The sequence below is a fragment of the Phasianus colchicus genome, chromosome 1 (genome assembly GCF_987193195.1).
Source record: "Phasianus colchicus chromosome 1, bPhaCol1.hap1.1, whole genome shotgun sequence".
NCBI classification, from domain to species: Eukaryota; Metazoa; Chordata; class Aves; order Galliformes; family Phasianidae; genus Phasianus; species Phasianus colchicus.
In genome coordinates this window covers 39,019,823-39,040,744 of record NC_143436.1, presented here as the reverse complement: position 1 = coordinate 39,040,744, position 20,922 = coordinate 39,019,823, and the positions used below count along the sequence as shown (strand labels likewise).

The 20,922-nt window shown below is 43.7% G+C and overlaps 1 protein-coding gene across 2 annotated transcripts; it reads left to right on the top strand.

Moving 5' to 3' along the window:
- Positions 1-939: 939 nt before the first annotated feature.
- Positions 940-19,770, top strand: E2F7 (E2F transcription factor 7). 2 transcript variants are annotated; one of them, XM_090139100.1, is made up of 12 exons: positions 940-1,167; positions 3,782-4,057; positions 4,946-5,114; positions 7,155-7,436; positions 8,078-8,236; positions 9,235-9,372; positions 10,081-10,275; positions 10,890-10,974; positions 11,792-12,305; positions 12,954-13,221; positions 14,400-14,821; positions 16,132-19,770. In XM_090139100.1, exons 1-12 carry the CDS (start codon positions 1,081-1,083, stop codon positions 16,306-16,308), a joined length of 2,772 nt encoding a protein of 923 aa, XP_089995226.1. In that variant the 5' UTR covers positions 940-1,080; the 3' UTR covers positions 16,309-19,770. The 2 variants fall into 2 exon arrangements, with proteins under 2 accessions (XP_089995226.1, XP_031445534.2); XM_031589674.2 differs by having other exon boundaries at positions 12,951-13,221; positions 16,132-19,769.
- Positions 19,771-20,922: the final 1,152 nt, after the last annotated feature.

Sequence of the window (20,922 nt, the reverse complement as noted above, 5' to 3'; positions counted from 1 at the left end):
GTTATTAATTGGTAATAAAGCAAATTCCCCCGCCCTCCCCACCAGTATGCCTTTCCCCTACCGGTGACTGGTGAGGATCTCCCTGTGCCCACCCCCACCAGCGGCCGTCCCACTCCGTGCCGAGCTGGGCGCTGGGGGCACAGCCAGCCCAGGGCGATGGATGCAGGTAATGCGTGCATCGCAGCACCGCACGTCACTCTAATGGAAAAGAGCGGTTTAAAATTAAAGCTGGTGCCAGAGGCTCGATGTTTACCTGTTACCCTATTAGAAAAGCTTCTTTTTATTCCTCGCAAAGTAACAAATATGAATCGTTCCACATTTTATACGTTATCTCAGAAGTCTTCTTTCTGTGGTACTCACTCCTGAGCCCCGGGCCCTCGGTGAAGGGCCACCCCCCACCCCGCAACAGAGCCGGGCAGCAGCGATGCAGCAGGCGCTGCCACCAGCACAGGAAAAGGTATCTCCAGCACAAACTCGGCTTAAAAAGATAGCTGAATTGCACCGCACGCTGAATATCGCTCGGGAACGGATCTCCCGCTCAGAGCGGAGCGAAGAGCTGTCACTGGGATACCTTCCCTTTCACTTTTCCCCCAGCTCTGTGCCCGTCCGGTCACCGCAGCGCAGATCCAACCCCGCGCGCGCGCCTTCCCGCTGCCCCGCGCCGCCCGCGGCCGTTCGGGCGGAGGAGCCGGGGGGAGGGGAGGGCCGCCGGCGCCCGCGCGAAGAAAAAAGGAGCGAAGCGGCCCCGCGCGGGCGGGATCCTCGTCCCGCGCTGCCGCGCGCCGCTCGTCCGCGTTCTGATTGGCCGGCGGCGCGGCCGGCGCTCCCCGACAGGCCGCGCCTGATTGGCCGGATCGCGCAAGCGATGGCTGAGGGCGCCAGCGCGGGGACTGCGGCGCCTGGCGGGAGCGGCGGGCGGGCGGGCGGTACGGCCCCGGCCCTGCCCCAGCCGCTGCCGAGGTGAGGCCGCGCCGGCACCGGGCGCCCTCCTGCCGCGCTCGGCCCCGCGCCCGTCCAACCCCCTCCGGCAGGGCGGGCTGCCCTTAAGGGCCGGCGCGAAGGCGCCTTCTCTCTGTGCAGATGGAGGCGAGCGTCCTGAGCCTGCGGGACCTGGCGGCCGTCCGGCCGAGCCGCCGAGGCCGCGCCGAGGCGGAGGCGGCGCAGAAGGTGAGCGAGGCGCGGTGCGGCCCCACGCGTGTCCCGCGGGGCGCGGCGCGCACCTGCCCGGGGCGCTGTCAGCGGGCGGGGGCGGCACTGCGGCGCTGCCCCCCGGGAGGGCTCCGGGCTCTGCCTCGATACGGAGTTCGGCGCTCGTCGGGGGCTTCGGCCGCGCTGCCGGCCCCGGGATGCCGAGCGCCTGCGGCGTGCCGCGGTGACGGAGCGGGTCGTGCCGCTCTACGGGAGCGGGACCGCCGTCCTCCCCCGGGGCCGGGGACGGAGCGCTCCGTGCGGCGGTGTGTCCCTCGGCACCTCCGAGCCGGGCCTGGGCCGCTGCCCCCTGCCCGGGCCGGCCGGCGCTCCGAGGGCCGCGTTACGCTCCTGCTTCTTCGCAGACGTGCCCGCTCCTGTGTGCATCCCGGGCTAACCGAGGCGGCCTCTGCAGCCCTCTTGTGCTCTGAGCCATCTCTCTTTGGATCGAGGTGAACCTGGGCTTCCGTCAGCCCGGCTGCTCACCTCAGCGGGCAGTTGTGGCATTCCTGACGTCAGGGTCTGAGAGGCTGATAGCGGAATGGATGTGTGCATCTTGCAGTAGTGCTGCTGCCACTCCTTTGCGATATCTGCACAAGGACGGGCGTTAGAGTAGGGGAACCACGGGTTCTCCAGTGGCCCTCACTGCAGTCCCACTGGCACCAGCCGTGGTGAGCAGAAACATGAAGGGAAAGGGACTTCCTCTGCTGCAAAGTGTTGATTTGTTGCCAGATGGGAACTTGCAAGAACATACCGAGTGCCAGTTCTGTGTAAGTATGTATTCCAGGAAGCACTGTCGCCTCTAAATTCACCTCTGTTTGTCACAGTTACAGCTGGCTGCTGTTAATTGGAAAAGGAGATATGTATTATCTCATTTTGGGATATTCATAGATAAACGTACACACAAATATTCCGTATCATTGCTCAGAATGCAATGCTTTTGGTGGACGAGATTGATCCCCATGTTGCAGAGATGCTCCTGGTAAAAGCCAGCTGTAGTTGTGTTTTCTGGCTGGATTGGACTTGATGAAATGGTATTTGGAGTCACCTGCTTAAATACCTATATTTGCAAGCGATAGCTGAATTGATCCTGATAAACAGCAAAACTTGAACAAGTTATTAGAATCGTTGAATCCTTTGAGTTGGAAGAGACCTCTAAAGGCCATCTAGTCCAACTCCCCTGCGACGAACTGGGATGCCTACAGCTACATCACATTGTTCAGAGCCCCATCCAGCCTGGCCTTGAGCGTCTCCTCCAGGGATGGGGCTTCTGCCACTCTCTGGGCGACCTTTTGCAGTGCTTCCCCACCCTTATAGTAAAAAAAATATATAAAAATTATATCCAATCTAAATGAGCTTTTAAAACTCAACTCATTTTGAAAACCAGTTAAACGGAAATGTAGATCTGAAGAAGGCAAATTGCTGTGTTTGTGAGCACCAAAAAAGCCACAGCCAAAGCAAACAGCAAGCAACTGCCATCCTGATTTGTTGTCTAAGAGCTATTTGCTGTGGTTCCAAGGGCTTTCTTGAGTCCCAATTCCAGCAAGCTATCCAGAAGCTTTTGGGGATAAGCCATCTGCTTTGCTTTCTCACATTCCATTCAAGGTGTGTGCAGTCAATTTAAGGGACTAAATCTAGAAACCAGTGAGAAATAATAGCAACAACCAAGAAACTCCCATAGTGCCCTGTTTGTGGGAAGCTAAGTAAAATTAAGTGGTAACTGGGTTGCCTGAGAACAGACTGTTCTCTCATGGCAAAAAGAAGTTCCTTCTTTGTGCCACCTGATGCACACTGTGAAGACAACAGTGTGACCTTCTGTCTTTCTCATTCCTTCAGCCTTCGTGACCTACTTGCATCCACAGGCTGTAGCTCAGAAGCTGATCTCTCAATGCCTCTGATGCTTTCTGGAATGAATTCCTTTCAGCTAGTTATTGGTCAGCAGTGAGGGTTCTCACAGTAAGGGCAGAGGTAAGGAGTCTGGCCCTCCTGAGACCCAAAGATGAGAGAAGGTTGGGCTGCACCCGGAAACTGGAGGAAATTGAGCTTTGTTTCATTCAAGGAACAATGAAAATCAACTTATGTTAGACTTTTCCTTCTGGCAGCTCCCAGCTGTGGTCAAGGAATGCCGTTATTGAGTTCTTTGTAGTTCTAAGCAGTGGATAGCATGGCTGTAAAGCTTGCTCCCCTTGCATGTGAAGTTCATTTCAGTGTGATGTTCCTGACAGCCCAAGCTGCATTCCCAGCATGGCTTTTCATTGGAGACTTTTCAAGCAGAACCTCATATTTTCGTTTCAAGCGTAATGTGACCAATGCATTCTTTCAGTCCAGTCTGGTGATTTATGTCTGTGGGCAATGCTGTCTTGTAATAATGGAACTTAAAAGCACAGGCCAAATTTGACTGCTTGACCTCAGTTTCTGTAATTCAGGGTTGTGTCTTGTATACTATCGCATAGAGTATTTCACTGCTTCGAGTGAATGCAGAAGAACTGCACTAAATACAGTGGTGAGTACCAAAGCACGACTCACCTAAGATTACCTTCATAAGAGCAAATGAAATTGATTGTCAAACTGTTTTCTTTCCTTTTTTTAATAGGAAAACATACTTGATCGATCCAGGATGGCCCCAAAGACTCCCATTAAGAATGATCCAGTTGACTTATCAAAGCAGAAGGGCTGCACCCCGGACAGAAATCCAATGACACCTGTTAAGCTCATTGACAGACCTCAGGCTGACCCTTGGACCCCCACTGCTAACCTGAAGATGCTCATTAGTGCTGCTAGCCCTGACATGAGGGACAGGGAAAAGAAGAAAGAGCTCTTCAGGCCTATAGAAAACAGTGAGCAGAATGACATACCTGACTCATTACAGGTAAGACTCAGAACACGTTTACCTTACGTTCAGTCACAACTCAGACCTTCTTTTAACTGGGCGTTAGTCCTTAGCTTTTCTATAGGAAATCACAGTATTTCAAAACATTCCCGAGGGCAGTTGCCAGTGCAGCACTACTTGACCAGTGTGAATTTCAAAGACTGAAGGTAGGGCTGTCTTACCGGTGACTGACCTGGGACCACTCAAGAGCCTGAAGATGAGTTGATCTGTGAGGACAGTGAAAGAAGTAGAGCTTACAGTGGTGAAACCATCACATTTAAGTTCTCATGAAGCTATTTTCCAAACTATATTAGAAGAAAAGCTGCCAGTTCAGACCAGCCTGCAAAGTTCCTTTAAACTAACAGAGTAACTAAGTTTAAAGCTGCGAGCCTGAGTAGTGCCTATTATAGCCTCTTAATATCATATTTTCCCTTCTTCCCCATGCCAGCTGGCCCAGTTCCTTTAAGTTAACCACTGTGAAGGGCACTAGTATCTCCTGAAAGTGGTTTTGCAGGAGCTATTTGATGGTTTGTTCATCTTCTTTCATGGATTTATTAGATCCAGAGGTGTTAAAGAAAATATTCTTCTTCCTCTCTCAAACAGAATCATTCCTTCCAAGTTCTTATCTGCTAGTTTAGAGTTTCTTATGTTTTGTTTGTTTATGCACAACCATTATTGCATGAATTTGTAGGTAAGAGTTTTTCATTACAGGTCTCGTGTGTTGGATTAAAGAGCATACGAGCAGAAGTGTGTCACCCAAGTGCTTTGCTCTTGCAAGAAGGTCATGTTAGAAAGTCTGAATATTGCTGTCATCTGAAATATACCTTGCTTGACTATGCCTTATATCTGAACACCTGCACTAAAGGCTTAACGTTTGTATTTTGACAGTATGATATGGTGGATGATGGCACGGTTGATGAATTTGAAAAGCAAAGGCCCAGCAGAAAACAGAAAAGCTTAGGACTCTTATGCCAGAAGTTTCTAGCTCGCTATCCAAGTTATCCATTGTCAACAGAAAAAACTACAATTTCTTTGGATGAAGTGGCTTCAATTCTTGGTAAGTATACCTGCAAAAATGGGGTAAATGATCACCCAGGGTTAATCTTATAGAATGCCCTTGAGAAGGCCATCCTTGTTACTGAGTATTCAAAATCTGCCTTTCCTTGCATCTGGATAATCTTCTTCTAATCATACTAATCAAGAGCTAGAAATGCCTAATATTCCTAAGAGTCTGTTTTGAAATCTGCTTTCTCGCAGTACTTCTTATTAAACAGGTCAGTCCTTCAGCTGTCTACCAGTGCTGTTGCTTTCTTATATTTTCAGTGTGCTGAACATTGAAGCAATTGTGAGTTACAAACCCTTTGTAGGAAGACTAATAAGCATCAATTTATGTCAAAATGGAAACTTTAGGGAAACAAGCAGGTATAGGAAATTAATTGGGGAATCAATACTTCATGACTTAAGTACATACCTGACATATCATCCGTTGTTTATCGAAGTTGTCTTAGCTTTAAATATCCTCTTGTGAGGACAGGTTACCAGGAGACCTGCAAAAGTAGAGTGAGGAAGTGTGTTGTACTGAGGTAGTGAGACTGCATCAAATAGTCTGTTTTCTGGGTCTTATTTTCAGGTTTGGTCTTAGATAAAAATTAATAAAATTTCTGAGAAAGGTAATAGAACTTGGGGGAGAGGACTTGAATCACACCAGTAATAAAAAGATGTGGATCTGTTGGAGAGGTTGTCTTAAATAGGAAGGACTGTACAAAGTCATCTTTAAATGAATTATCTAAGTTTAGAATGTGGCTGTTTAACAGAAAAGAGGTAGCAAGAACGAAATGCATCCGTTTTGAAAGGAAAGGGAACAGAAGAATGATATTCTTTGTGAATGGTAAGAAGATCCTTGAGCAATGTTCTCCGAGACTCTAGTAAGAAAGTCCATTTTGGTGCCTTTATAATGGGAAGTGGAAATAAGAGAGAATTCAGACCAAGCAAACAGTGAAAAAATAAGTACTTAAAGGAATTATTCTTCTAAATGTGGCAGATATTCCTTTGTATGTTTGCCCATAACCCTGATTTTCTATCTTTGTGTAGCTGTGCAGGAGCAGTGCTTTACCCATGTTGGGAGTGGTGTTACCTTCCTAAAGACGAGAAATTTTCCTGCTGGTGTATGGTGGGCACCAAAACTTGTGTATCACACTGCTTATCTGGAATATCTTTCATTCCAAGATGCCCGCACACTTGGAAATATTCATGAATTGTTTGTTTTAATATCCATTTGAAGTTGTGTTATCCATATTATGTAGATGGGTAAACAGATGAATCAAGGCCTTGCCTTCTGCAGAGAAGTCTTTCAAAACCTTTGCCTTTGGCTAGCACATGTTAGCATCAGCTGAGCAGAACTGTTGTGAGATTTCAGGTGCAGCTGCTGCCAATAGTGTATTGTACTCTGTGTCATACCTAACAGCCACGCTTCAAACAGCACTGGAGGGCAGTACCTGGAATAGAGAGTGGAACTAGCAGCCTCTTCATATACAGTCCCAGCTTTGCTCACGTCGGTCAGGCTGAACTCTAATTGGTGTTACTTCATAGATTTCCCATTGGTGCAGACCTGGCTTTTGCCAAGGACTTGTTTCCACTGCAGTTGTATGATTTTATATCTGCCCTGTGTCAGTGCTGGGCTCAGACTCTTTCCTGCCCTTCATGACTCACATGCTTTTAGACAGGTCCATGCCTGAACTCTGACACTCTGAAAAGAAGGGCCAAAGTGCTCTGCAAACCTTAGGACAGTATAGTTAAATCTGAGTGAAGCTGAACAATCTGCAGCAAGTTCATCTAAACAGTGTCAATAGTTCAGGATGAACATATGGTTGGGCTAGTATCTGCTGAACAGACAGAAAGCATCATACCACAGTCGTACATAGGTTTTGATTTTGCAGATTTGGGTGGGTCTAATGTAATACATTCAGGAGAACAAGTGAAAGATGCTTTGTGAACACTCAGTGTAGAGAACAGCCTGTTCTTTGTTCAGCTTCTGCTGAAAAGCATGTTAAAACTAGGCAAACATCAATGTCTCTTTTATTTTCTCCTCTTAAAACAGGAGTCGGGAGGAGACGAATTTATGATATAGTGAATGTGCTGGAGTCGTTGCACTTGGTTAGCCGTGTGGCCAAGAACCAGTACTGTTGGCACGGGCGGCACAACCTAAGTCAGACTCTGAAAACGCTTCAGGAAGCAGGGGAGCTGCAATATGGAGAGCTAGTGACCTCCCAGTACAAGGAACAGGACACAGAGTACAAATCTGGAGAGCAGAAAAAGGAAACGGTGCCAGACTCACAAGACAGACCATTACTTGACTTTGCAGAACCAGATTGCACATCCGGTAAGATAACTAATGCTTCAATGTGAGATACAGACATAGGTCTCTTTTTCCTGTTTACTGTGTGACCTTTTCCCTTGCTATGCTTCTAAATTAAATGGTAAAAAATTACTTTTTGCAAAAAGGTGCTGACTTCACTGTGTAGGTGATGGAATTCATCCTCCTGTCCTACCCCTAGCATTGGTGTCAGGACAGATTTCCCTCTTCTCGTCTGGAGTGGCAGGAACATCTGCAAGATGCTCCAGTTCTTTTTTTCCCCATCCATACCTGGCAATAAATGCGTTGTTTTGACAGAAGGTGCCATATTCCATTTGTCCATTATTTACACGTTCTCCTTATAATGCGTAGTGTTTAAGTTCTGAAGTCCATTCAAATGATAATTGCACAGAACTGTGTAATACAGTGGAGAATCAGCTTTGGAATCTGTTTTTCTAAAGGCTTTTTCTGTAAGCTTTAATTTTTATTGTCTTTTGAAGAGAGGCTTCTATCTCTGTGTTACTCAGTTATTTTCTGCCTTTCAAAAGATTTCTGCTTCCCGACAAGAAAATACTTTATTCCTTTTATGTGTGAGAAACCTACTTATTAGTTTTCTGGCTGTGATGGATGACATATGCTAAGAGGCTTGGGTGTTATTTGTAACACAGCATCTGCAAACAGCAGAAAGGACAAGTCCTTGCGGATTATGAGCCAAAAGTTTGTCATGCTGTTCCTTGTCTCCAAGACCAAGATAGTCACTCTGGACATCGCAGCGAAGATATTGATAGAAGAAAACCAGGATACAGTGGACTACAGCAAGTTTAAAAGTAAGCTTGAGAGGCTATTGAGAGACGAATCAGACAGTGGGTAAGGAAAAGGGGCATGTTTGGACTGACACCAGTAGGTAACAGCAAGAACAGGTCAGGAATCTTTTGCCAAAATATGGTTTGGATTCTATTGATTGGAAACAGTAGTTTCTCTAAATAAGCCTTGGGGTGAGAAGCATCAATTTAATGATCATCTTAAAGTTTTAGCTTCAGAATGTGGGAAAATTGGGTTTCTGGGTTTAATTCTTTATACCTTATTTTCTCTCCCTTTCTGAATGACGTGTTTCAAGACTTACTGAAATGAAACGTGTTGAATTGAATGGCGTTCGTGCTTTCTCTGCAGAAGTTTGTTACTTCTTTTCACCCCAGAAGTGTTTCGCAGCTAAATAACGTAGTTTTGTTCCCAGTTAGTGGAGTTTGGTACTTAGATCTCTTGGACAACTTGACAAAAACAGCAGTAGCAAATCATTTTGCACTTTTAAAATGAAGTATCACTACTTCAGTCTTAAAATGCTATTTCAGGTGCCAGGAGAAATGAAAGAATTGTAGCTGAGCAGTGGATATGTGTACTGTATCCAGCTCAGGAATGTTATTTATTGGAGTCTCGGAGATTATTTTTTTTTCTTGAAGCATTTTGTTTTTGAGATTGTAAATATACAATCAACTGTGCACATTCACGAGTTTCTTTATTCTATGTGTTGCTTTTCCCCTTATTGAGGTTGCTGCCTTTTCTGGTCATCCAATGATGTAATCACTCCCTAAATCATTTCCATCAAAATGAGGTAGGCTGGATGCTCAGCTAAAATAAAATGAGTGATGACAAGCAGGTGGAAGTGGGAACTGGCATGGCAGCCTCTAGAGGGGTTGCTAGAGTCCATCCCAGTTTGATTTTACTTGTCTCATCTGTGATGATACTCCGGAATGAAATTACTACATAAATACATACTGTATGCATTGCAAATGTCACTGTCTTGACTATTTTTGTTCTTTCCTCTTAGCAAAGGTACGAAGGCTGTATGATATTGCCAATGTTCTCACCAGCCTATGCTTGATAAAGAAAGTTCATGTCACAGAGGAACGAGGCCGCAAGCCAGCTTTCAAATGGATTGGGCCTGTGGACTTCCCTGGCAAGACTGGTAAATTATGTAGCTCACTCTACTTTTCTTTTGACATTCATTTCCAGATTATAAAAGGTTCTTTTCTGCATGTGAAGAATGACTTGATGTTCATTAACCATTGTGTGGTTATCAACCACTTACCAGCTCAAAATTTGCCTTCACCAAGCTTATCTAATGATAATTAACTAGATGAATTGTAGAACAATAGAAGATTATGCCTACATCTCCAAATGTGGTTCCATCAGTCGTAGGGATTACAACACCTCAGTATTTCTGTCATAACTTGATAATGAGTTGTTTCCTTGGTAAGGGAACTTACCTTGTATTTCCTCATGAAGAGGTTTGTAACGGACAGGATTGACCTGAGCTCTTGTAAGCTGCTGATTCTTGTCTAGAAGCAAGTGTAAAGGAAAGTCTTGTGCTACTGTATTTTCTGAGTCAGGCTGGTGCTATGAGCGAGTAAAAATAAAGCATACTTGGTTGTAAACATTCATGGTATCTTAGTCCGTCCCCTTTCTCTTGCTGGCCATGCACACTGGAACTGAAAAGAGGAAAGCCATTGTCTTCTTTACCCACGCTTACTCAATTATGATATACTTAGTGTTGTGGGGCTTGGATTGACGTAGAGGTTACCTCTTCTCCTATGGCCAATTTTAGTAACATGGCAGAAGTCTAAATAACGAGCTGTGTTCTTTGAATGACTTGTACAAAACTGTATTCCTTCAGATGAGCCAAGAGGGCACTGTCCAACATCTGGTCCTCCAGCAGAGGCACGAAGAGGAGCCCGTGCCCCATATCAGATCTGTGCTACTGGAAAGCAGAGGTTCACACGTCATGCTTCATTTAATGGTGCACAGCCCTGTGAAGGTACCAAAAGGAAAGTCAGCTCTGAGCCCAACAGCCCAAATCGAGAGAGACAAGGTAACTAGTAAGGAAGTGTGTTTGTTTATATACTACTGAATCTGCCCAAATGTAAGCCCACTCATTGAGGCAGTTGACCAAGTGAAACAGCCTAATAAAGTATATGTGAATTACCTTAGATAGGTGCCAGTATTTCCACTTGTATTTTGGATCTTCCAAGCAAGTGTCTAAAATTAAATAAGCTGAGTTTGGGCTCAGCAGCTTGTTTTCTGGTAAACGTTTTTGTTCTTTGCCAACTGCAGCTATAGTGTGGCTTCTTCTGTTAAAGTGTGGTTTAGATAAAGAAGGATTATTTAAACTCAAATGATTGCTTTAATTTATGGTTCTTAATATAGTGGAATTTACTGTAACAATCTAGCAGGTAGCTCTTAAAAATGAGCAAGCAATTACAGGGCCTTTCACAGGTCCCTGTTATAGGAAATGATGATGTCAAGTACCTCCTGAGTGGGACTGAGAGTTCTAAGTATCTTGCAGGTTCTGGCTTTAGGTGGTCAGTAGATATTATAAAAATGTGCCAGGGAAGAAATACCATAGCCAGTATTTTATATGGCCAGTATCAAAATACACTTAGTAAACCTGCCTCTTACATACTGAATGTTCCTTTGTTCTTTCAGCTTGCATTGTGAATTCTGATGAATATTGCTCAAAAACGATAAATCTAGCATCTGTGTGCAGGCAAAAGATAGAGGAAGATACTAGGTAAGATGGTGTTAAAAACTCTGGTCTTGGTTCAGCTTGGTGCTTGCCATGTGAAGTTAAAGGCTCAATTCCATCAATAGGACCAGGATAGAAAGTACCCTCAGTCTCCATATTACTATTTTAATTCTCAAAACTCTCAGTATTGCTTGTATGTTTGGTGGGGCTTTTTTGTTGTTTGGTGGTTTTTCAGGAGAATCATTTTAACATTCTACATTAAAGCTTTTTGCATCAAGGATATAAGCTTTTGCACCTCAAACTCCTTTGTTTATTTGTTCCCCTATTGCTGTCAAATCACAGTCTAACTTTACTGCTGTGTTAATTAAAAGCTTTCTTCTGTTTAACTACTTGAGCTTATTCACAGCCAACATGTATGTATCTATGTTTGTTCCCCTGGTGTCCTTTTGCTTCAGTAACAGTTCTTTATCTCAGGTGTGTTCATACAGGGCTTTACTGCCTCCTTTTTCATGTTACTTAGGCTGAGGAAATCACAATTCCATGGAAAATCTCTCTTGTCATATTAGTGAGTCTTCTCTATATCTATCCCAATTTGAATTCGTGTCTGGATGCCAGGCGTAGCTCCCTAGTGGCCTTTTCTACTCCAGTCAAGTGCAGCTGAAAGCATTATTGTTCTGCCAAGCAATTGATGAGTCTGCTTCCGTATAATTTGATATAATAAAAAGTGACCCTCCTGGTAAACTGTGTAAAATAAGTGGAGTTTTTTCATGAGTTTTCCATGCCCAAGAATGGCTTGTAAGACTAAAACATAGGTTTACTTTTGTACTAAATGTTTTGTTTTTTGGGTTTTTTCTGTCTTTAGGAGCAAAGCTTGTGCCACAGAAGCAGTACTCAATGCAGCAAGGAACCCAAGTGTAACCTCACCTCTCTCCCTTCTTCCAGTTCCTGGGGACTCTGATTTTTGTGCTAACCCTTTATCTCAGGCAGTTTTCCCTGTGGTCCAGGCAGATATGCCAAGCCTTTTGCTGCCAAAAGGGGTCAGCAGCCAAGCTCTGCATCCTTCCAGTGCAGCAGCCTCCAAGACAGAGAATGAAAAACCTCCCTTACTCCACAGCCAACCCTTCCTGTGTTTCCCTTCATCATCCTTTTTTATGCTGTGTGGTGGTCTTCAGGAGAATCTCTCAAGGGAGAGTGAGAGCACAGAGGAGAAGGTCTTGTCCCTGGAAGCTCAGGGTGCTGTACCTCCAGCTAATTGCCAGAAACGCAGCTCCTACAGGTGCACATCACCCTCTGCTCCTACTGATGATGAAGAACCAGCTGCTAAAAAGCAGACTGTCGAACAGAGTGATGTCCCTATCTCACTTGTAGTACCCAAGGTAAAGAAACGAATTTCTTTATCAGTTAGGCTTCCTCTTGGTGCAGAATTTTTTTTCCCAGTATAGTGTTTTTGGAAATATCACTCTTCTCATGGATACAAATTAGCATTTTGATACAATTATGTGACTGCTGTGTCAGGAAGTATAGGCATTAAGTAGAAGGTGTTTTTGCAGTATTAGTAGAAAACGGACTGTGATTGCTTTGTATTGCGATGTGATGATCAGCTGTCCTTTGGAATCATTTAACAGATTCTTTAACAGAGGGAGGAAGAAATCAATGTGACTATTACTCCTCATCCTCCATTCTTCACATAGGCTTTCCCAGACAGCAGCAGTATTGCTTACTCCACTGAGACACAGAAAGTATGATTTGTACTTTCTCCCTAATCTCCAGCCTCATTATGCACTGGTTATACACTCAGTATTGCCCACAGCAGATTGGTGAGAGAGCAGATAATGGTGAAAGTGAAGTGCATCTATTTCTCAGCTCTCTTCACTACTGAAAATAGAGGTCAGGCCCCATATCAATGTTTGAATATAAATTTGAAATAGGTACATGTTTTATTCTGTAGCTGAGGAACGTGTATGAGACATCATACCGTTCTTCAATTTGGACTCCTCATTACCTCTCTTGTTTTTGCTTAGAAGCCTGTTGAGTTGCCTAAGGCAGACACTACTCCAGGAAGTGGCTGTGCATCTTCTGTACATCTAGAAGCTTTTCATCTTGACCTCTCAAGTCCTGCTGCTCCAGAGACTGCAGACAAAAAGTCTACTAAGCCTTTGGATTCTCAGGAGCAAGAAAAATGGTCTCAGAATAAAGACCCTGATGAACCTTCTCCAGGAAAAGATCACATCTCCAAAGAAAACACCAATCAGCCTTTTGTACCACAGTATCTTTATGTTCAGCCTGCTGCTGGTAAGGGCAAGTGTGAGATCTAGAGGCACTCAAACCTTTCCATCTATTCACTGAGGCATTCAAAGAAGGAGACCTACAGATAGGTCAGGAAGTCTGTAGTTGGCACAAGAAGTGTCAGCAGCTCTCTGTAGTAGTTTAATAACTCTGACTTCCATATGAATTGTTGCTTCTCTGAAAATGGAGGCTTTGGGTTTTTTTTAGGCACTCAAATGTTACTAGAGATAAACAGTGTGGATTTTGTGTGCTTGAATTACATGCAGCAAAGTAAGACACCTATCTGGCATTCAAAACTGAGGGTAACTGGAAGTCTAGATTTGTCAGTAAGGTGGCCAGAATAGTGCAACAGCATTTCCCTAAGGGTGAACTTAGTCATCTGCAAGCTTTACACTTTCTTGTCTTATGCATCAGTGGGATCATGCCACACAAACTGAATTGTTTGCTGGGAGCATCCATGGACACAGCAGGAATAGGGAGGAAGCATCTGCAAATACAACAGGATTTCATGTTCCACCCTTGTTTGCATCTGTGCTTGCACAGTGCCAAAGTCTAATTTTTGGGAGCGGCACACATGAGATTTTTATGATTACTGCTTTAGTATTTGATTCCCTTGTGGCATAGGATGGGGCCTGTGGGCTTTCACTTTTGTGGAGCAACTTGTAGAATAGAGATGCTTGGTTGGAAAATGTTGATCTTGGAATTTTGAAAGGTCAAACAAAGTGGGAACCAGCTTCTTTTTCAAAATGATATTTCAGCAGTTTTAAGGAAAATGAGCATCTTTAGGGTATATCTAGATGTTTTCTAATTGCATTTTTTCTTGCGAAAACATAGTGTATATACTTTGATATAGCAGAGAATGGGATTCTTGTTAGTGTAAAGAGTTTGTTTAGCCAAGCTGTTGCTCATTACTCAAGTTAGAAGCAGAAAATAGGAGGGTGTAGTTGGTGTTTAGTATGAATGAAGTGAACAGATGTAGAGAAGATGAACAGGCAGCAGGGGGGGACATGAAGGTATGTAGGAAAAAAGGGCCCGGTTTAACAACCACAGTTTTGTTGCTTCCTGGCCAGCCTATCTTTCTTCTTTCTTGTCGTACCTCCCTCCTGTTCTATATGAAGTTGTTAGCTTAATTCCAATTTGTCAACTGTATTAATGCCTTGCTGTTTTTTTTTTCTTTTGTTTAGGATTAAGCAGTTTTAATTTCCTGTTCTCTGCAAACCAAGCTCCCAGTGCCATCGGGCTGGCTGCAAGCCAGTTACCTCCTCTGAGTGTCCCCTGTGTCATGGTGCCATCAGCAGCCTTGGCTTCCTTTCCTCTTGTCTGTTCACCTGCAATTCCCAGCCGTCTTTCTCCAGTTCCCAATGGCTCCTCAGCTGCTGCCTCCATGAATATCAGCATGCCTGGCCTGGCATCGACAGCGCCTGTTTTCATAGGCACCACGGCAGTGGTTACTCCAAATGCCTCACCCTCACCATCAGTGGATCCCCAGCAAACTTCTCACCCTGCTGCACATCCGAGACCTGTGCTCACGAGGTCCTGCAGTGCTGTTAAACTGGATTCCCCTGTGTGTGTGGGGCATCCGGTGACCCTTCTGAAACTGCAGCAGGTAAGCATCAGAGGTGACTGAATGACAATGAAAATGCAGTTCCAACTCAATGAGACTGAAGGCAGCTTGTGCTGCAGGCTGGTGCCTGTGCGCCAGAGCAGCAAGTTGGCAGGCTGGGAGCTGGTGGCATCCACGTAATTCACATGTCCATCTGTCATGGTAGGAGGGCTTGAGACAGTCTTTGTTTAAACACATGGCCCAGTGTAAGGTATCTCATGCTGAATGGTAAAGCGGTGAGTTTCCAATTCTTACAAGAATTTTAAAATCTTAGAAGTCTGACGTGAACAGAGGAAGAAAAAATGAGGTATTTTGGGCTTGTTTTCCCAGAGATCTGAGTGCTTTGGGTTGGTTTTTTTTGTTTTTTTTTTTGTTTTTTCCCTGTTTGATTCTAGCATTCTAAATGTATCATGCAGGAGCTATAGAAACACATTAGGAAGATGGGAGGATTGTTTGTCATCATTAAAGAGTCAAATGGCCAGAACAGGTGGTAATGTTCTGGCTTACCTCCTCACCCCCATTCTAATCTCTGCTCACTAAAGGAATTTTAGTGGCAGCATCTGACAGAACTGAGTGATAACCACTTGATCTTTTTTGAAGATCAACAAATATTTTTGAGAACTTACCATAGTAGTGGATTTTTTTAATATATAAATGAGAAATTCACAAATGAAGGACTTATTAATCTGAAGTACAACTAATGAGATAAAATAGTCGTGTCACACTATGTTAGCTGTGCACAATTATTCACAATGATATTTTGCCACTGCTTTAGCTTACATTTTTTAGTCTGTGATGTGTTTTCCTACCATCTAATAAAGAGACAAATGGAACTTTTGGAAGCTTTATGAATGTTACTTTATGTTTATTTTGTTCTTCTTTCAGAGAAGCTTTACAAAAAGGCTGTAATAGAGTCAACCTGTTTACAGATACCAGAATTAGAGTGGCACTTACAGCAGAAGAGGCCTGGGTTTAGTAGACTAATTTTAGATCTATTTTATTGTTAGCAAATAACAGAAGTGGCTGAAATGTTGAGGGGAAAGAGCCATTTGAGCTAGAGGACAAGACTGGCATAAGAATGAATATACTTAAGTTGGAAATGAGTTAAAGGTTTTCAGTTTCCCAGCAGTGACATACTGGCAGATAGCCCAGAGCTTTTCATGTGGAGCTCCTGAATGTATTGTGTGATGTGTTTCCCTGTAGTAGCACAGGATGCTGGGCTTCTTGCAAACTGAAGAGGGCTTGTAGGCATGCTTGCATGTAGACTTTGATAAAAACACTACTGAATTACCTTGGTTCTGTTTCACAAATAGCCTTCATCGACTCCTGTCACTCCCAAGAGCGTTCGTCCTGCACGTCACGAGGCATTCTTCAAAACACCTGGAAGTCTTGGAGATCCTGGTGCATGGAAAAAAAGTGAAGGCAACCAGACCAGAAATGCCAGCTCTGTGCAGAGAAGACTAGAAATTTCTAGTACCAGCACTGACTAACTCCATGCGTTGCAAAGGTTGGGCAGATTGTCCTAGGACACAGTATTCGTTACAAGAGAACAAGCTCTTAAGCTGACAAGAAGTCATTGTTGACATGTGTCATCCCTTTTGTCATGCTTCCCTACTATCCATTCACCCACCAGTTCTGTTAACCTTCTCCACAAATCAGACTTGGTAGTGAAAAGCTTTTACTTAATTGTTCCTTCAGTACTGATCTGAATTCAGATGCTGTAGTTCACATAATCTTGTGGGCATCAAATTTTATTTGTGGTTTTAATCTGGAAAGCTCTTTATCAATGTGAGGAGATGTAAAGAGATTTCCTTGGAGTCCCCATGGTTTCTTTGCTCGTGGTTTTAAGTGAGACATCTAGCACTTATCTGGGGTAAGCAATTTTTTAACGTCTGCTTACTCTGAATGAATCTGTGGTGAAATTGATGAGCTAAAACAATCTGCCAAACCCTGTTGCCGCAGTACAGCCTCTTGCTATTTATTTGGTACATTAGAGTGGGAGCTTCAGAGTAACAGATTTTCTCAGGGTGGGATTACTTGAATGTCAGTCAATTGTTGTACAATTTGCCCAGCACTTGTGGTTAGGAAAATGAATAACAACACCATATAATTAAATGTATACATTTGAAAAAATATTAAGACCAAAATAACTGTGAATGTTAACATTTTTATAGTTATGTCAATGAACTGCATTATTCCTTGGGTTTCTTTCTCCTAATCTGAGCAAAAGGTACAAAGTAGATGTGAAGAATACAAAACCTGATTCTTGAAAAAAAAAAAAAAGTCATTTGAGAGTGTCAAGCCACTGGGAGAGCTGTGCTAAGATTTAGTTTCCCATGCGAATTGTGTTCTGGACTTTATGGCTAAGGGACACTGGTAAGTCAGTAATCACACTATGAGATTCACTTTAACCTGAGTCTCCTTAAGTGCCTTCTTAGAGGTTTACTCCAATCTGTACCCCTTAAGTAGATTTTAAGTGCTTATCTGTTCATCTGTGGGAATTTTGTAACTAGTTAATAATGTTTGAATGTACTTGGAAAATGAGGGAGATTTTATCTTTTAGCACATATCTGTCCAAACCACAAAAGAAGCTAAAAAAGAATGGGAGTCAAATTTTGGAAGTAGTAAAAAAATTACTTGTGTTCAGTATGAGAAGATAAGGAGGAAGAAAAAGGCACGTATAACAAATAACATTCAGGGTCCTCAAATAATGAGTGGTGCTATTAATAATATAGGACATAATTTTAAGGGTTAATACTCTTATGGTTGGGTATGTTCTTTACTGGTATAGCAATCTGCCATTAAACTTGTGAAGTTTCCTTATCAAAAGACAGAAAGCATTGCTGTTGACATCGTGTTACTCTGGATTTTTAGCAAACATAAGGCCAACATCATCAGCTCTTCCCTCATGGGTAGTAACTTTGCTTTGATTGGTACTGGTGTTCGAGGGTAGATAGGCTGATGTGCTACTTGGTCAAGGGAGGCAAGGATTTTATGTGGGAGTTTGGAATTTGATGAGGATTTTTATTTTTATAATGAAATATACTATGAAAAATGAATTTAAGAAAAAACTTTGCCAAAACTGGAGATTGAGTTAATGTGGCCTTATCTTAGAATAAATAGATAACAGCCTTATAAGGAGAGCTGGTTAGCCCTCATTAAAGGGAAATCTCTACAGTGGAATTATCATAGGAAATTTCAGGGATTATAAGAAGAAATCTTCAGACTGCTAAATTTAAAGTTGTTTTTTCTTGTGTTAGTTTTTTTTTTTTTTAATCACACTACAATTGTGAAAGTTTACAATTTTTGCTTCTGAATTATTTCTTCTTATACACCCACTTATATTTATTTCATTTTGAAAAGTTTTTAAATGCGCACGGTGCTGCCACTGTACTTGTGCTAACCTAACTTGTGCTACAGTTGTTACTGTTGTGGCTGGAAAGAGGTTGCAGTGGTTCTGGTGGACATCATGGATGTCGATTTCCAAACCTTGTCTTTTCCTCTCAAGTGTGGTGCAGCCTTTGAATGAGGTAGCAGCTGGCAGCAGAGGGGAGTGCTGGGGTCAAGTATTGACTCTAGCTGAAGCATGATCACGATATTCACCTTGTGTTGTAGTCTGTGTCATAGCATACTTGAAAATGCAGGGATTGAAAATGTATCTTCTGTTTCCAATTTCTGCTTCTACTTTCGAGTTTCTGTAAATACAGCAGGCCTGGAAATGAGGATCAACTCCCTCACAATCAAAGCTGTTTGCTTTCACAACTGCAACCCATCAAATTTGGGGCTGGGAGCGGAAGGAGGTTTTATGTGCTGTTCTGGTTTTGTCATTGCAAAATTATCAGTGGAGTAGATGAAGGGATGGATAGAGCAGCAGCACCGGGGCATTCAGGTGACACTGGGGACAGTGCTGCTTGCAACTGACTGGCAAGGCAGAGGGGTGGGCTGTCACAAGGGAATGAGTTTATTTTCTATCTTTGCCTTCGCTGAAAGCAAAATAGTAAATAAAACTAGTAACAATTCACCAGCAAAGTAGCTTTGGAAAAGCAGAATTTGTACTCACACTGAGGAAAAGTGCATACCTATGATGTTTTGCAGGGTTTGTAAAACCTTTCTGTTCCAAAACAGTTGTTAGGGAGGGTGAGTGTGTAACTTATACTTGAATCTACCTGCCACGTTTACATTTCTGATTATCTTTTGTAAATTGGTGCTATTTCTGTATTTAAAAAGCGGTATTTTTAATGTAAAGCTGCTTTCAGTTTGTATCTTTGCACTGCTAGTTTAATATAGATATTAATTTTATTGCTGCCTATAACTGTCCTGCTTTTCCTGCTCTGTAGCAATCTTTTTAGCTGTTTGCTTATAGCTTTACTCCAATCACAATGTTGGGATGATTATCTTTTAATCCTATCTCTTAGAAAAATAATAAACTTTTACAGAATAAAGTGGAACTAAAAACAAGTCTGAGGCCGTGATATCAGTATGGAGAGCATTCTTTAAGATAAATAACCATCCACCATGCATTCAAGTTGGTGCTGTTGAAGCCTCAAGACCAGTGCAATGTAAGCTGGCTAATAAAGTTCTGGAGCTGACTAGGAGCATGGCTCTGCCCCTCAAGCTCTGCTCCTGTAATATGGGGCAGATGTTCTGGGTCTGGCTGCCAAACTGTAGTTGGTTGTTTAGATCTGTGCCTAGGGCCTGTCACCTTCGTGCCTCATAGCATGAAAGGTTCAGGCCCTTGCCTATGTGTGGGAGTTTCCCAGGAGAAGCGAGGCCCAGGACTGGGCTGTGGGCAACTCCTTGGGAGCTGTCAGCACCCAGGGGCCTGGTAGCTGTCCTGCTACCAGGGACCTCGGGGCTCCTTTAAAATCAGGGACTATTTCTTTATTGATTTCACCAAGTCCTGTGTTGCTTTCCCCCAGTAATTAAAGAGATGTGAGTTAATGTCACAGAGATCCAGCTGCAAGATGCCTATGAGTTACGACTGGCTGAGCTCCTCAGAAGTCGTTTTTTAAAATGAAAACTCAGCAGCTCGCTCAATATTGTTTGGCTTATTTCTGACCTGTGACTCCACCAATATTAACTTTCCCTTTCCACTGACAGGAAAGATTATAAATTAATAAGATAAGATATGGGATGAATGCTAACAGGCCCTGCTCCAGCCCCTTTTCTTAGGCCATGGCTGTAGCTTCCTTGGCAAAGTTCAGGGCTGTAGCTTCAAGCAATTTCCATCCACATCTGTGTGCCCTTTTGAAGTAAAAGATAATTAGAGGGGAACATTAAACGCCCTCTGGTTTAGTTCTCTCTGTTAAAAGGGAAAATAAAAAGCTGTAGCATTGTGGATGAAAGTTTTAGTGCCCTGTGGCCTGAGCTGTGCAGCCAGGCCCAGCTGGGAGACCAAAATCAGCCCACAGTGCTGGAAGGTGTTACATGCTGCCAGCAAGTAAAGCTTTGATCTGGGACAGGCATCAACCCCTGCCCCAGGGCCCAGCTGCCCCTTGTTTGAGTAATATGGAAGAGGCACCCAAGTGTCTTTGTGGAGTAGGAAAACCAGAGCACTAAAAGCTACAGGAAAAATCTAACAAAGATGGGTTTTGGGGAAAATTACAGAAGTTACCTGGGGGCTGATTGCCAGCACTGGGGTGAGGCCAGAGATCTCTTGTGATGAGTACGTTTGCTGTGGCATTCAGGGGCAGAAAGCCAAAGGGAAGCTGCAAAACAGCTGCATGATGAGCTCTTCCACTGCAGGGCCAAGCATTGCACAGCATGGGGCAGACTAAGCACAAGGAGCAGGGTTCGCTCTGCTGTCTGTGATCCTCTGAGAAGATCTCCGTGGCAAGAAGCATTAGCGTCCAGGTTCTTTCAAAGTTAATTGGCTGCACCAGCAAGACAACAAGAATTTCAGCTGTTTTTCAGGAGGTTTCCCCAGGGCCTCCTGGGTGATGAAATGAAACCTAATGGTGTCAGTCAGTACTAAGTCAAGCTGCAAAATCCTTGGGCCTTTCCCTGCTGCACTAAGGATGCACAGCAATTCTGCTGGTGAGTGCGCAAAAGCCTGCATTTCTGCTTTGCAAGATGCCGTGACGTCCAAGTCTGATAACACAGGA

What these genes read in the sequence shown, in the direction of transcription:
- E2F7 (XM_031589674.2), top strand. Translation starts at nt 1,081, where the DNA reads ATGGAGGCGAGCGTCCTGAGCCTGCGGGACCTGGCGGCCGTCCGGCCG. An exon ending in ACATACCTGACTCATTACAG is followed by an intron (nt 4,058 to 4,945) that starts GTAAGACTCAGA and finishes GTATTTTGACAG; the next exon opens with TATGATATGGTGGATGATGG. An exon ending in TGAAGTGGCTTCAATTCTTG is followed by an intron (nt 5,115 to 7,154) that starts GTAAGTATACCT and finishes CTCTTAAAACAG; the next exon opens with GAGTCGGGAGGAGACGAATT.